Genomic DNA, 16,938 nt, shown 5'->3' on the forward strand with positions numbered 1-16,938 from the left:
ACACTATGTTTCTCTGCATACTTAGTAGTATTCCTGTTTACTGTTTAGCCTTACTTATGCATTTTACCAGGGACTGGACAATCTATCTCTGCAATTCCTTTCTTAGGTCTGAAAGTATCAAAGGAGTGCTCAAACTAGATAACTGAACTCTAAAACCCTAACAGACATCAAAGCAATTAGTTGTTTCACTTCCTAGGTTCTATAGAGAGCTCAGCATCTGCCTCATGTTGTGGTTTTCTCTGAAGGGAAACCCTCTGAAGGGTGGCTCTGAAGGGAATCTGGACTATTAGCATTACAAAAAAGCCTTTTTCCACTGTATGGCCTGGCTAATTAGTCACATTTTAAGGTCCATGGATAATTGCCAAATGAGTAGACAAGTAGACAATTGGGTTCAAAAGTCGGACAGAATGTTCTTGCTAATGTGCCCGAAGGAGAAAGACAGTGTTTTCCAGCTTCTGTTTAGGATGCTTCAGTGTAGGAAGCTGCAGAGGGGCTGTTTGTTCTGTTTTAAACTAGACAGTGAAAGATAAAATGACATTAGTTTGAGGCAAATGGTCATATTTACACATTGGGGAGACTGTTCCTGAAGGTGCACTGAAGGCATATGCCTTCAAGGTATGTAACAGCGCCATGTTCCTCCAATGGTAAGAATTCCTGCATTGTATCCGTGATCAGCATACACAGACTGTAATGGAACATAGTAATTAGTTAAAACAGAAATAGTCACTGGTCTGTATGTTTTTTTTCACAGAAGCAGAAAAGACCAAATGCCAGCGTGAAAGAGAAGTAGCTCTTGGAAGTGGAGGCAGTTCCTTCCAAAGGGAGATAAGAGTTGGTCACTTCATTCCCCAGTGTGATGAGCATGGGAATTACCTACCCACTCAGTGCCATTCTGGCAGTGGATATTGTTGGTGTGTGGATAGAGACGGAAACGAGATTGACGGCACCAGAAGCGGCCCAGGAGTTCGACCACCATGTAAGTGGCTGAAGCTCCTATTTCTTCTGCATGTCCTTCCACCCAAGTGCACTGTTTCCTAAAGCGAGGCTTAGTCATGCCCCTGAGATACAGCACTGATTTAGAGCAATGCAGATCTTTGCTGTCCCAGAGGTGCAAAGGGCATAGCTCATGCTGCAGCCCTTCGGTAGCTCCAGCACACGCTGTTCGTTCAGCCAGGGCACCTGGATAGCTGTGATGAGCCTCTGAGTAGGAAGATGTTTTTCTGACTTCTTCCCTGCCCTGAAACTGAGGGCCCCTATAGTTTCTGCCCTCTGGGAGCTGTGGTAAATCTGAATGTGTGGTAACTGACTTGCCTCAGGAAATGAAGGATGTTCCTTCCTACATCTTCCTCACTTCAGCTGCAAAATAAGATAGATTTTTCTAATCATTTGAAGGAAAGAGTAATTACAGAGCTGAACATGAAAAGACCTATTATGTCAATTGCTCCTTCTCTGTCAGCCAAGGGAAAAATTCAGGAGCTTTCTGCATCTGATTATAGTTATTATTGTCGGCTTATAGGGCTGTTTCCTTCTGAGAAGTCTGACTGTAATTGTGTCTCTGCAAATAACAAGAACCTTGTTATGCAGTACAAGCTAATTTTTTCCCCATCTGTTTCCTTCTCCATTAACAAGGTCTGAGCACAGCTGCTCCTCCTGTTGTTATTGGGCCCTCTGTTCGACCAGATACAGTACCTCTGCCGCCAGGAACACACTTGCTCTTTGCCCAAAGTGGTAAAATTGAACATGTTCCACTAGAAGGAAACAATATGAAGAAAAATGGTGCAAAGGCACTATTGCATATTCCGGTAAGTAACCTGCGATACTAAGTCCATGTGTTTTAGAAGACTTGTGACAAAACTGAAAGTGAGAGTGTTTGTAATTTGGTAATTTAAGTCCCAAACTCAACTTTCACTCTTGATTAAAATTTCAGTATCCCATCACTTTGTCACTGAAATTTCCTGATCTGACTAGTCAAAAAGCTTAATACTGAGCTATAGAAAAAGTTATTTGCCTTTAAAGGCTAGCTCATAAGACCAAAATCTAATATTTGTGATCTCACATGCCGCCAACATTGCAGGAAAGTTTATATGATGAACTCGCACTTCCATTGGCTTTCTGACTCTGAAGTCTAGGAAACCTCGAAGAGCAGTATATGAAGAGACTTTTTTTTTTCTCTTACTCCCTCAAAGTTTTTTCTGAAGTCTTGATCTCTTCCTGTTTTTTCAGTCAATTTTCTGCACTTCTTGGCTACAGATATATATAGATATTTTTTTTTCTTCTTTTTTGCTTCCTTCTCCATGTGTAGGCCCAGTGGGTGGTAAATCTTTTTCCCACACTTCTTGCTACTGTCTTGAGAATTTTTTTCCTTGAAAATGAATCCCTGATGCTGAGAACCTATCTTTTCCATCACCTGTGACCCACACCAACTTTTCTTAATTTCAGTTTCATCACATTCATTTGTTTTGCACTAAGTCTGGGAAATCTGTTTTCGCTCCAGTGTTACTGTATTTGCAATAGATAGCAATACCAGGCAGCATGCTGGCCTCCTTTTTATGTTACTGTGAATATTTAGTAGACCAGATACTGACTAAAATACTCAGATTCAGTTGAGTAAATATTACCACAAACTGTGCTGTGATGCAAGAGCAAAATCAAACTTTTGTCTCTTGTCTGAAGTGCTGCTGCAATAATGTAAAAATAAAGTAAAATTCTGGGCACAAAATGGGGTAGTTAGGCTGATACAGAGACATGACTCTGAATCCTTGACAGCTAGTCTCATTATGTACTTGATCTAGCTTAAATATGTTCAGGAAAGAGCTTCCAAGATGTAAGATGCAACTCATCATTAAAGCTTTCCATTACAATGAAACTTTCAGTCTCTGCTAAGTGTTGTCTCCATGTTGTGTATTTGTAAAGTGACAGTGTTTAGCAGAGTGGAGGTGTTCAGATTGTTTTATAACCTACAGCATTGATGTGTGCTGATGAGTAAGTGCATCTGGTTTAATGCATGGCTTTGAACCACCTTTCTAAGAATTTGCAAGTTACAAAAGAAGAAAGGCAATAGATCTCGGAATTATTATTTTATGCAGAAAGTCTTTTTCATTTGCCGACAAGAAAGAGTTTCAACCCTAAGCTCAAACTCTAGTCTTGTCTTTTTCTGCCTGGAAAATTGCATATATATGTTCCTTGTCCCTGAGCATATTTTTTCTAGCAGAATGATTTATGGAGTATTTGTTTAAGCTATTTTTTTAATTTGAAAAACTTACTTTGCTAGAACTTTTTTTGAGTCAAATGATACTATGTAGGTATCACTGCTGAAATGCAGCCATCATGCATGGGTTGATGAATATGCAGAACACAAATCAGATTTGGTAGAAGTCATTATTCCTTGAAGGGAAAGAATGAGAGAAAAAAGCACAAGAGAAATAACACAGTAAAATAACAACATGAGCTTTCCTTAAAGGGACATGCAGGTGAAGTTGCAAAAGTGAGACATAGTGTTCAGTAGTAATATCTACACTAACTTTGAAATAAGATAACTGCAAATGGTGTCTGCTAGTTAAAAGGGAGACTTCTAATTGAAAGTATTTTTTGAAGCTTTTCTACAGTGACTGCCACCCAATCGTTTTCTCTGCCTGTATTCCCCATCTCCCACCTTATTTCAAGAATTTTGGTTTTTTTCAGGCTTGAGACATAGATCTGTAAGCTAGTGGCAAATAAGATGTAATCTGTAAATAATCTGTAAACTGCTGGCAAATAATTGTTGTTTAGCATAAGATGATTTAACTTCCTTGTTGACCAACAGGACAAAGTTGTTATTGGAGTTGCTTACGATTGCACGGACAAGATGGTTTATTGGACAGACATCAGTGGCCCTTCGATCAGCAGGGCTAGCCTGCATGGCGGGGAGCCAACGACCATCATCAAAACAGGTAACAGCAAAAAATTCTTTCTCTTGCTGCTCCCTAGGAATGCATTAGATACTTGAATTTAGTAATATATACTTTCCAGGTGTTGCCTGAGCTTTAGCATTACGAGTTGGTGTTATTTGGATAAGCAGTAACCGAAAAGTATGGATAACACAAACTGCAAAAAAGATCTGTTCCCTATGCAATAGCTCTTCACTGCCTTTCCACTGCTAAGACAGTGGAAAAGTCAGTTCTCTTTAAATAAACTGAGTTTAAGGCCAGAAGTGGGAGCAGCATGTCAGTGAGATATTTCTTTCCTTACTTGCAATTGCAGGATACCATATCTGTCTAACCATTGAATGTCTTGTGAACATTGCTAGAGACATTTTAATTGAAGGCTGAGGGAATTGAGAGGTGAATCAAGCTACTGTGGTTCTTTTAAAGCATATCTCAAGGCACTAATGGCTGCAAGGTTCAGAGCCTCACAATCAGGGCTGTGTGTCTCAGCTCCTCACAGAAATGTTTAGAGGATTTCTGTACCCATTTACAGTCCTGGGCTGTGCTTATATTCTCGCTGTGTTTAACAAAGGCAAAAAAAAACTTTCCTTTGAATGCTTTGTCACTTCTGGGGAGGAATCTTGAGGTAGGCTTGAGGTCTTTATTGCTCTACTCGTCTTTACCTGTGGTGGCATCCTTAGGGCTGTTACTATAGTGGGGCAGCACAAGTAATTCTAAACTGAATTCCTAAGTCATGACATCCCAGATTTTTAAAGCACATTCAAAACCTCACTTTCCTATGGTGAGGATTGGCTGTGCTACGTTTTGTCCAGCTTGGCACCTTTTGTGTAGCCCACCTCTTTTAGAGCCATGTCTTGTCAACCATACTGATCAGAAAGGGTGATTCAGCATCCTTTCTGAAAAGGTCTCATGTCCCTGGCCACGAGGAGTGGAACACGTAAGTAGGCTAAGATCACACTACCACAGATAGATGTTATTCATGCTTACAATGGTGCAAGGCCTACAAGATGTAAATATGTGAAGTAAGAAGGTTGTCATTAAAACCTAGGTCACATGCTGGGATCAACCCACCGTTGTTCAATGTATTTATGATTTGAAAAGGGGATGATGGATTGTCAGTTTGCTGTTGAATGGATATGGAACACAGTCACAACTAAAGCAGACAAAAGAGTTGCATTTGTATGCTCAGGTAGAATATTGTCTGTGGGTGTCACTCTTTAATTTTTTGTTCTGCTAAGCAAGGTAGGTAAGCCACTGGCTAGCTGAGATTTGATCATGCGTAGTCCTTTTCACTCCTGGATTAGAGGGGTTAGTGCTTTTACAGTTTATGTCCTGTTCTTCTACTCTTTCCCCCAAGACTCTGCTTATATGGATATGAATTAATCTGTCTAATGAGAGTGTGTGTGCACGCATTGAGTCCCACAGTGTATAAAATATTTTAGAAGTACTTGTGAAGGCTTTCAACTAAATTTGATTACTTCGGGTAACTCAAGATACTGCAATCCACATGGAAACCTCATGGTTTTTATCTGCTACAAAAAACATCATATGTGTAAAGGCATCTCATGATTTCTGTTGTCCTGTTGTTTGCATAGGAAGTGAATGCCATTCCTAAAGAGATGTTGAGCCGTGTTGCACTGTACTTTCTGTATATTAATTGGCTTTTCAGTAAGGAGTCAGAACAAAATAAGGTTGAATATCCAGTGTTTGAATGGATGTCTTCTGTGCTGTCCGAAACTGAAACTTTAAGGTTTTAGGAAATAGAAATACGCCTCCCTCTCAGAAGACTCATGAGAATTCTTTGTTCTGTTTTGATCTTTGCCTTTTTCCTCCTGTGAGCTGCAGCTGCTTTCTTCAGTTCCCATGTATTTTTTGGTGGAATGCACTACTTTTTTGTTTGTCAAAGCTCTTGTGATCCAAGTTGCACTGCTTTGCAGAAACATGTTATATCGTGGATAGATAGTTCTCATCTCTCCCTGCAGCTGTATAGCCTGTGGAGGCTTCTGAGCTCTGCAGCTGTGGAGGCAGGTCGGGAAGGAGAGCTTTCCTCTTTGCTGTAGTTACTAAAGTCATATCAGCCATTCAGGTCTCTACGAGCCTGTCCCCAGGGACAGAGCCTACCATTTTATCAGTCCTGATGACAATATAGCAGGGACACATTTGTGCCTTTGGAAAGACTGGTGATACATGAAGCCTATATATTCCCTTACCCCTCCACGGGGGTTAGTTTTTTCTGGCTCATTGTCAACGAGGCAGGAAAGGCACTTATTTTAGGCTTCTTTAAATCTCCTGGCATGCAGCTGAAGTAAGGAAACTGAAGCAAGGAAACTAGTCAGGGAACAAGGGCTCCTGGGAATCAGCAGCAGCATGTCTTTTGCCTGCTACCTCCTTCTGTTCCCTAAAAGAGGCTGTGAGCTCCTCTACCCCCATTTAGTGGTGATTTTTTTCTGATCCCAGAGGCTGGCATTTGTCACTGCCATCACTCCAAAATTAGTCCAGTCTCAGCAGCCTCTGCCATTAGAAAGTAAAGAAGTAGGAACATTTGAGGGTCTGTGGTAAATGTGAGGTGATTTCCTGCAGATGACAGGTTTAGCTTCACAGAGGCACTTGGAGAAATAGTAATGTGAAGGCAGTATAACTAAGTTAAAGTATGCCCACGTGCCTTTGAGAGGAGTAAAGAGAGAAATGATTCACATTTACTTTCTTGGCAGCGCCCTCCCCACCCCCGGTGTATAAACTGCGACTCAGATGCAGGGAGGTACTTCTTATTTGTTCTTTCATTCCTCTTCATTAATGAATATACATCTAAAATGTCACATGTCCAGACTAAGTGTGGTAAGTGTAATCCACCTGTGTGAGAGAGCAGAGGCTGTTTAGGCTATTGTGCAACTATTACTCTTAGAAAAGTCACAGTAGCAAATTTTAGACTCCTTTACCCAGTGTTCTGGACCAAATGTCTTTTCTCAGAAAGATTGTTTGTGTCACATAATGTTTGTTTAATGCCTGTCAGTAAATAAACTTGAGAATTAATAGAAGGTAATGGGCCACATTCTGTCATTCTTGGATGTTTATGTAATGTGTGGATCTACATTTTTCAATAGCTGCCTAGTACGAAGGGTCACTTCACCTCTTTTGGGGAGTGACCGCAAACAATTATTTGTTTTTCTTTTGGAACTTAAATTGGACTAAAATTGATTTGTACCTGTCTTTGGCTTCTTTAAACCCACACAGCCTGCCTGTTCTTTTTCAATGGATGTATGACCTTTGAAAAGTATAGAACAGTTTTTTTCATAGTGGCTGAATTAAATCTTGGAGTGCTATATATTTATTCTTCATCCTTCATCCGAGTTAGAAATTACTAATGCTAAAGCAGTAAGGTCATTATCTGCTATTTCCTGTTGCTTTTGGAACAGCTAACTGTCCAAGAAAAACTGTGCACATACAGTACAAAAACATGTTCCAAGAAGGATTGCTCTGCAAAAACAAAGAACTGGATTTAAATTCCATCAGTTAGCTAATATCATTATTTCTAGTGCTTTGGAGCTTGATTATCTTTAAGTATTGCATTGGCTAAACATAGCATAAATCCAGTTTTCAAAGGGGTGCCATGCATGCCAGTACCAATAAAGGGGAAATATTAAGGATTATAAAATCCATTCTAGATCTTGGCCTGCTAAACAGAGTTGAATAAGATTCTGATAATCTGTACTGTTTATTTCACTGCTATCAACTTTTTCTGTGTCTGCTGCCCAAGGAAATCTTACATGCATGATGAGTTGTTTCCTCATAGAATTTGTCGTTTTATGTGTTTATGAGTTCTGTGCATTTAAATTTCATAAGGCAAAATGAGTATTCCTTTTCCTACTGACATGAAGTAGCTTTTGTTGGACCCCAGCCAGAAAACAGAGAAAAACTTACCTCAGTTAAGAGCTATACTTGAGGCTGACATTATGTATTGGGAATAAAAATAATGCCTAGTCATGTTTTTTTTTTCTCTTCTCCTGCAGACTTGGGAAGCCCTGAAGGGATAGCTGTAGATCATCTAGGTCGCAACATCTTCTGGACTGACTCTCAACTGGATAGAATAGAAGTGGCCAGGCTGGATGGGCGCCAGCGTCGCATCCTGTTTGACACCGGCCTGGTGAACCCCAGAGCAATTGTTGCGGATCCTATGAGAGGGTATGGATAGCCTGTCAAGAGATATGTGCAAAGCTTGATTTTTATTTATTTAATTATTTAACATGAACGCATACTCATGTTTTCAGGCTGTCTGTAAACAATAACAGGGTGATCTTTTCCTAAAACTGAAAACCAGAAATGGAACTGTCTGCTTGTGTCCAGTGTCTCAGTGGTACATGAGAAATAAAACTTCCAAAATGCCTTCTAGGTGATATTGAGATATTTTGTTGAGAGGTTTACCAAATACTTAAGTTGTACTTTGCTTTCAGTACATTGTTTGCAGAATGAAAAGCATTGCCCTTGCATTTTTGGTTTGGTTTTTTTGTTTGTTTGTTTGTTTGTTTTGTTGTTGTTGTGTTTTTTTCCAAGATTACTGGCCTGAAATACTACAGTAAGCAATCTTGTATTTTCATCTCTGTCTTGACATCCCTTCTTCCTGTATGGTGTTCCTTCTTTGAAAACTCCCATGATGTCTCTCCTGTCATCATTTTCACTTCTGTCATTCAGTTGCCTGAGTAGGTCCTATTAGGCTTCTATTTGAAGAGGCAGATAGCTACATACTTGAAAAATGGAGCCTTTAAGCTGCAGTCACAGAATTAGCCAAGCAGAGTGTCAGCAGAAAAGTATAAATGTTTTCAAGTTAAGGTTTCAGCCTGCAAAAATGAAACTGCATATATTTTTTTTATGTAGTCTCTGATCTGTTGACCTTTTTTTTTTCTCTCTGAGTATTGGAAGAAATACAGGGAAAATTAAATCTCCTACCGAGTCCATGGTAGTACTGCATGTCTCTTCATTAATGTCTGAACTACCGAGGAGAGACCTCTGTTCCATGCAGAACCCCAGTTGACAGAGAAGGGCTCTAGGTTTAGGTCAAACAGCACAGACTTCTGTCCCTTGGTAGATGTTGTGTGTGTGTGTTAAGGAGTAAGCAACAAAGGTGCTTGTGTTGACAAGCCGTGTAAATTCTCAGCCACAGAAAGTGCATCCAAGATAAAAAAACACCACTAACAAATGATCATTAATAATAAAGCATCAGGGAATTAATGGCCCTCTCTGGGGTTCTCCCCTGACCATAAACTACTCTGAATCCATTGTAAGTTGCTTACTTGGTGCACTGAAAAGAAAAATGTAGTTTTGAATGAATCTCACAAATGTAGGCCAAATCTCCTGCTGCTTAGCCTGAGCAGACATGATGGACAGTGAAGAGGAGAACTGTAGATGTACATTTTGAAAGGTCCTCAGAACTGTTGAAATACAGTTCTTTTAGCCTGGTATCTTGCACATAACCTAAACAAGGTAGAGAAAGCATTTCTTGTGTGTGGTTGCTCTTTTTGTTTTTAACGGAAGTGCAACATTTGCTATATCTTTACTATGCCTTTGTTACTTCTATATCAAAGTGTGACATGGTCCTTCTTACTTATTTAAAGGGTTTAGGGTGTGTGAATATTACTTTTGTATCCTTAGCATTTTCCTTAATTACAAGTCTCTTAAGATCAGTCACTCTTTTAATTCTTGCCTTTTTCTTCCTCTTAAGGAACTTGTACTGGACTGACTGGAATAGAGAAGCTCCTAAAATTGAAACCTCATATATGGATGGCACAAACAGAAGAATTCTTGTTAAAGATGATCTTGGGTTACCGAATGGGCTGACATTTGATCCTTATTCCTCAATGCTGTGCTGGGTAGATGCAGGTAAGGAGGTGCTAAAATCTTTCTTCCTAATAGTAGTAGAATAGGTATGTCCAATCCTGAAATTATGCATAGCCAGTTAATGTTTATAGCTCTTTGGACTGCATTTGAGACTTCATGCCTTTCTGTTTGGCTTTAATAATCTCTTAATTTATTTGTTGTTACTACCACTGTAGCGTTCACATGAGACTGTGTGCGAGCTGAATGATTTCAATTCTGATCACAAAACTACGAGTCCAACAGGTTTACATCTGTGTCTTATATGTGGCTATCTCTTTAGGTAGTGCTTAGGCCTTTGTGGAAGAAGTTGTGAGTTTAAGAACAGGAAAAAACACTGATCCTTCTAATCTGGCTCTAAAGAATGTCATCCTGGCACTATTGTTTTAAGACCTGTAATTTAGGCAAAGTCTGGCATATATTTCACTGAAGTAAGACTTGAAAAAGCAGTTCACACTAGATTTATGGATCAAGAGATGAAGGCTCTGTCATCAGCCCATTGTTAGTTTTGTGACAGTGTCTTGGAAAAAAAAAAAGTGTGCTTTTAATTCTTATTTGATTTTTTTTTTTTTATCTTGCTGTCTTTCTCACTGTAGACTCTGCCAGAGATCTCCTCCTGTGGAGGTGCTTTTACACTTCAAGTCACTATTCAAGTTCTTGATAAACTAAAAACATCGCGCTCTCTTTTTCACTGTAAGACACTTTCCACAACCTTAAGATATATCTCTTTGTTCTATCTTTCTTTTCTTTTCCTGTCTTCCTTTCTTGTTCTTGCATTTGTCTTTTTTCCGTATTGCCTAATTTTGAAACCTACAGGAGTTTACATTCACTAGGAGTGTTCACAACGTAACTTTACAGCTAGAACTTTTTTACACCCTATTTGCAGCTACAAGTTAGATGATGTTCTTCCTGTAGTTTTGCTTTCAAAGGCCAACCCATTTTGGGAACACGCTCATTGACTTAACTTCACAAAAATGCCTTCCAAAGGAGGTGGAACTGGTTGGTGGTTGAATTTTCCTCCAGAATGGAGGAGACCTTCTGTCAGTTTCCACACCAGCCTGATGATGTTTGTGTCTGTAGCAGGAATTCCAGCTTGTGAGCGATGGCCATGGCTGCACTAGATATCTGTGTTCCTGTAAGACAAGTGGCGTGGTGATTAGCATCAGTACCAAAGTACTTTTCCATCCAATCCTTGGCACACACAGAGATGTGGCATGGGGAGGGCTTTGGCTAAGCAGTGTACTGAAAGACTTCTAGGAAGTTTTTCTCTGTTCATGTTTGCATGCTTATGCTTGTCCTTCATCCCTCATGAGAACTCTCTTGCTCTGGTTCAAAGACTTAATTGTTTTGCTACACCCAGGTACCAAGAGGCTGGAATGCATGAACCCTAATCAGCTGGGTCGACGAAAGATTGTTGAAGGAATTCAGTATCCTTTTAGTGTTACAAGCTATGGGAAGAATTTATACTACACAGATTGGAGAAGGTATGTTATCTGCTAGAGAAACTATGGAGTGCTTTACTCTGGTCTTCTCCCTGGTAGAAACTGAAGTATATACTGCATTTCTTGTGTCTGACCTTTCACGCATTCCTGGTTTTTTGCTTTCCTGGCAATAGCTGATGCAGGGTGGAGTGGCTCTGTAGAGCTGACCTATTGATGTTGCCAGTTAACTGAGTTTTCACTTTCAGCATAGCGGTTTGTCCTCTAAGAAAATGTTTTTAACACTGAACATTTTTGGGAAAGGAGTGGGAGCTAACACGTTTCCCTTATGGCTCTACTTGCTGCATTGTAGAGGGCAGAAATGAGTCACTCGTGGCTTTCTATGCCCTCTATTATCTGAATGTTCAACCAGAAATGAGAAATTTTTACTGTCTTGATGACACTTTCTTTGTTGCAAGAGATCTAAAACACTGACATATGACCTAGCCTTTAGGATTTACTATATTTTCCAGAAAAAAATCCAGTCTGTGCATTTTTAAGTATTTATTTTTCCTTTATGTAAATGGTTATGTGGGCTCTCTTTGCAAACTCTTACTCACATTGAGTCCATGCTGAGTTGCAGCAGGAAGAGCTATTAATGTGTGTAAAGATTTCCAAGGTAGAACCTAGCAGCTGGTAAAAACTACTCTGGAATAGGCTTGTATAAATGGGAAACAGTGTTCTATAGGTCTGTCATTTGACCGCCCTTTTATCTTTCGGAATAAAAGATTGCTTATGACTTGCTGTGTTCCTTCAGGCTCCACCTGAAATACAACATTGTCCATAATCATTATGCATAATAGCTGCAATGTCACCTATAACCCAGAAAATGTCAGAGGGCCAGAATATGGAGAACATGTCAAAACTACTAACAGATGCATTCTGTAGAGGGACATTGTCCTGTGTTGGAAGTACCTTCAAAATTAATAAGGTGGTTCCCTGCTAAATTTCTTAGCTGCCTAGAATGAAGTTTATGACATCTTTGAGTTTTTGAGGAAAGATGAGGTCCTGGAGGATTTTGTTTCTGGCATTGCTTCCAAATTGTAAGAAAGAGGCAACTTCAGATTTCTTCCCTCTTTTGTTTGTTTTGTTTTGTTTTCCCTTGAACTTCCACCTTCATCTCACTTCTGTATATTCTCTTTTGCATATGGCAGGGATGCTGTTGTAGCAGTGGATCGCACAATTTCAATAGAAAATGATAACTTCCAGCCTCACAAGCGCTCCCGTCTCTATGGAATCACTACAGCCTTTGCTCAGTGCCCAGGAGGTAATCCAGATTCTCAAGTTTTTACAGCTGTGTAACACCTTTGTGTATAAATAAACTTAGTAGCAGCTCCCATTGACAGGCTGCCAACTGACCTAGGTAATTAGTGAAGAACTGGTGAGCGCTTAGATTTCCGTTTACTAAGAAGTTAAAAGCTGTCTAAATTTTTTTTTCATAAAAGCAGTTGTTGTGGTTGCCACATGAAACAAGAATAGGGCAGGAAGAAGGGGCCTGTTCGACCCTTTACGAAAGGACAAGCGTACGATCAAGACGAGGATCTGATGTGGCAAAAACTGCTATGTTGTCATCTTCCAAAATGAATGCTGTATTCATGGCTAGGGCCTTATTTCCTTATTTTTAAATTTAAACTACAGAAATGTCATGGTCTTCCGGGTGTCTTTAATGAGATCCAGTCTTTTTTAAAAATGGAATGTTCAGAAGACAGCAGGAGGTAGAGTGGTTGGGCTGGTCTTTCTGCTCTGTTGGATGTTAAGTTTTGCAGATATGTTACTGAAAGCCCCTTGTGATGCTTAGACGAGAGGAAGTTGATACCCTTAAAATTAAGATTTGTTCTTTGGGAAGCAGTATCCCTGTTCAGTTATGTTGATCTTAGCAAATCACAGTTAGAAAAAGAGTTCACTTCTTATTATAACATGGCTGGAATTATAGGAGTTGTGGTGTTTTTACTTCAGGCCTAAAAATACCCTAAGATAGTTTCTATTCAAAGTATTCAATATCTGTAGAAAAACACGTAATTTAATTTAATTGAAAGTTTGGCTTAAAGCTTAAAAATGCATATAAATGTCGTAATTGAGAAATCGGTTATGTTGTTATTGCTACATAATTCACAGTTCCATTTTGGTAGGCAGTGTAAAACAGCTTTGTGTGCTCTGAGTAAATGCTTATGTTTATAATATTCAGAAGCCTGGTATCGTTTCTTTCTCATAGTATGTCTATGTCAAGTGTTTTTCGTGTTCTGGGACCGGTGCCTTTCCCCTCAGATCCACTGCTCCTGACACTGTATTCACTTTCATCTTACCCTTCAACATTAACACGTTCCTCCCCACTTATCTGATTTTTTTTGTTTGTTTTCATGTGTCATTCCTCCATGTTTTTGCAGCGGATGTTATCCAGGGAGGATGTTCTGTAGCATTTTGGACTTTGTACCCACATGTTGCACTTTCTGTATTTCCTCACTTACTGTATCTTCATTCTAATCTCTGTGACTACTCAGCGAATTAATGAAGGGCATTTCAGGAGCTGCCCATTATTTTTTTTTTCATGTTGTCTCTCTCTCTTGATATCTTGATCTTTCTTTGAGGTCAATATCAGAAGCTGAAACAAAGCATATGATGACTCTCATATCCCCAGAGCATAGTTTTGTTTCACTCTCGATCTCATCATGGCTTGTTTCTCTAGTGTAGCCATGAAATCTGCACTTCTTTTGTATGCATGTATTTGGGAGTTTATTGTGGCTTTGCTTTTGTTTAACATTTCACATCTCTGTTCTTTCCCAGGGCATAACTACTGTACGGTGAATAATGGTGGTTGTACCCACCTCTGCTTGGCTACCCCAGGAGGCCGTTCTTGCCGCTGCCCTGACAACACAGTTGGAGTGGATTGTATAGAAAGAAACTGAGCATTAAAATAAGCTTTAGAGCAGCAGACACCTTTGAAAAAATGTGCCATAAACAATTCACTCCTATCAACACAATCAGGCCCTAAAGATAAGTGCTCTATGCTGCTGATAGCAGGCCACCATGCGCATATGCAGACGCACACACACAGAGGCAGTGACTGTTTTGTAGCATTTAGGCAAGACAGAGCTGCCCATGTTGGGTCCAACTGTACCTTGTTTCTTCTAATATTATCTCCTTGCTTTTAGTGGTAAATGTGGAGGCTTTAGTTGCACCTGTGCTGGGCTAGGAGGAAGTGTCTCTTGGCAAAATTAAAATAACAAATACTGAACAGAGTAAAGAGGATGGCACGACTCAGATCCTGAGACTGGGTTGTACCTTGAAGCATGCAGCAGTTATCTGCATAGTGGCACACTTAGCCCATCACATATGCAGCTAGGCCATACCTCTAACTGAGAAGCAACTAGGAGGTCCCAAGGATGAGTAGATGTGGATGGGAACACACAGTAATATCATGGATTTAATGCCTAACTGTATTCCTTTCCACTACTGGTCCTTCCCCTTCCAAAACTTGAATCTCAACTTTTGACTCTTGTATTATGGAAATACTTAATCCATGTGCTGTGAGTGTAGTTCTCATCCTGGCTCCTTTCCCACAGCATGTGATTCTTTACAGATAATCAGCACCACTTAGTGGATGTATTTGAAGTTTTTGTGGGATTTTAAGAGATTTATTTTTCTTCTGTCTGAGGTGGATTCCTGAGTAGTTTCCTAAAATCCATAAAACAAACTTTAGATATAGATCTCAATTGCTGATAGTTCATCAAAGAATGGATGTTGATTCCTTTGAAGGTGTTTGGTTTTAAAGAGACACGCAGTCACTTCTGTTCCCTGAGAGCTTTTAAACTAGTATTTCTATGTTTGATTCCATAAGCCTGAAAGTGGTATTTGAATCCTATCTTAGCCATCTTTCTTCTTTAGTAATCCGTGCCATGCCTTTTCTTAGAGTATGAGAAATCATGGCAGTGGAAAGTCTGATTTCCAGAAAGGTCACCTCTGTCTTGGTGCTCAAAAGAAACAAGATGGTGGTGCCCCATTTGTGAGCCAGTGTTCAGTAAGAGCAAAAAGGTGTGCTGAAAGTCAAAGCAGTGAGTTCGGAGTGGAGAAGAAAAATAAAAATGCATATTCTTATGTCAAATTAGCAGTACAAATTCAGGAGTGAAGTTTGGCTTCCACACTGTGTGTTGGGAAGGAAGCTTACCCACAAGCCAACCTGCAGAAACAGAACAAAACAGGGGCTTGTGAGCCTTCTGCCAGAAGACATTTTGCAGTGTTGCCATCAGAGCAGTGAGCTAACATCCCCGTTTCCTCACTCCTCAGACACTACAGTAACAGCTTTAAACAGAGCCAATTCTGAGTCTTAACTGTGTGACATCTTCCTCTTTAATTGTATATTTATCATAAAATAACAAACCATATAAACATTTTAAAGATTTTTTAATAACTTTTTATAACTTTTAATTCATTTTATTAATACACTTTATCAGGTATGTCTTACTGTAAATATCAAAAATGTGTTGAAATGAAGGTGCTTGATAACTCTTTCTCCAGAATTATTCATGTATCTGGTGAAATATGTAAGTTTACACTCTGTACAGGTATCTACAGTACAGTCAATAAAATTTTCTGGGTTTTATTTTCTATAAAAAAAAATTTGTGCCTGCAGAATGAAGTGATATATGGTGTCTCAAATCGCTCTTCCTGTTGAGTTCTGGGTTTTTGCTAACTGTCTTATCTAGTGATGATATTTCTCTTCTAAGATGCAACACTATAGGAGAAGAACTGCTGTTGGGGCTCTTGTGTTTTGAAACCCGTAGGATACTTTTATTCAAAACAAATACATGAGAGCGCTTCAAGAACATACAGCTTCCTCTGTTTTGACACAGACTTTTTACTGTTTGTTAAATCTTGTTTAACTTTATCAAGTTAGCATTATTCAATTATACTTCAGACTTCTACATTAGTGGAAATGTAGGGCAAAGACTATATGACGTGGGGGACAGAATTTATTCCTCTGCTTGAAGATGCCCTGGTGATGAGTTTCTTGGTGACAGGGTTCTTTGCTGCCTGGTGCCACAGCACGCAGGCTCTGTGTGGCTGCAGGGCAAGGTGCAAGTTAAGTGAATTGTGGCCTGTTGAAGGTGGTGATGCTGGGATTTAAACTCAACTTTTATGGCTACAGCATGTCAGTGCCTCAGGGGGGATGGCACAAGGCTCTGTAGTGCTGTATAGCTGGACAGCTGGAGAACAGCGTGCCTGTCAAGTGAGCCATTGGAAAGATGGACGGTGGGGCAGCAAGGAGAGCTACTGGGATCTAAAGGGTGGTGTGTGAAGTTACAGGAGGAGATTGGTGTTGATTCATGCTGGGGACTACACGTGGAATTGCAAGGAATTTGGCCTTTAGTTTGTTCTTTGCTGTATGCTTTGATTTTTATTTTTTTTTTTTTTATTCTGATCCTTTAATATTGATGATGGTCTGCTTTGTATTTGGACCAAGACAATATTCCTCTTTATGCGTTGCTAATTTACCAGACCCCAGTCAGCTAATCCTGTGCTAAGCAATGCCAAGGAAAATACACCTCAGCAGAACTTCTAGTGTTAATGTGTGAGCTCCTGTGTAGTTTCTCAGCAAATTGTTTCTAGCTTCAGCTCTTGTAGCTCTATGTCAGAGTGCAGCAAGGGCAAAGCTGTTGCCTCAAGGAAAGGAGGCC

General features: G+C 39.8%; 1 protein-coding gene across 1 annotated transcript in view; it reads left to right on the forward strand.

The window, feature by feature from the left end:
• The window catches only part of NID1 (nidogen 1), a 45,252-nt gene extending 29,357 nt beyond the window's left edge, over positions 1 to 15,895 (forward strand). Inside the window, exons 13-20 of the mRNA XM_014950907.1 lie at positions 752 to 976; positions 1,630 to 1,802; positions 3,803 to 3,929; positions 7,931 to 8,102; positions 9,637 to 9,794; positions 11,149 to 11,272; positions 12,421 to 12,533; positions 14,048 to 15,895. Coding sequence (XP_014806393.1) covers positions 752 to 976; positions 1,630 to 1,802; positions 3,803 to 3,929; positions 7,931 to 8,102; positions 9,637 to 9,794; positions 11,149 to 11,272; positions 12,421 to 12,533; positions 14,048 to 14,169 — 1,214 coding nt within the window. The 3' untranslated portion in view covers positions 14,170 to 15,895. The remainder of the gene's footprint in view (positions 1 to 751; positions 977 to 1,629; positions 1,803 to 3,802; positions 3,930 to 7,930; positions 8,103 to 9,636; positions 9,795 to 11,148; positions 11,273 to 12,420; positions 12,534 to 14,047) is intronic.
• The last annotated feature ends 1,043 nt before the right edge of the window (positions 15,896 to 16,938 follow it).

The sequence above is a fragment of the Calidris pugnax genome, unplaced genomic scaffold (genome assembly GCF_001431845.1).
Source record: "Calidris pugnax isolate Ruff unplaced genomic scaffold, ASM143184v1 scaffold24, whole genome shotgun sequence".
Classification (NCBI taxonomy): Eukaryota; Metazoa; Chordata; class Aves; order Charadriiformes; family Scolopacidae; genus Calidris; species Calidris pugnax.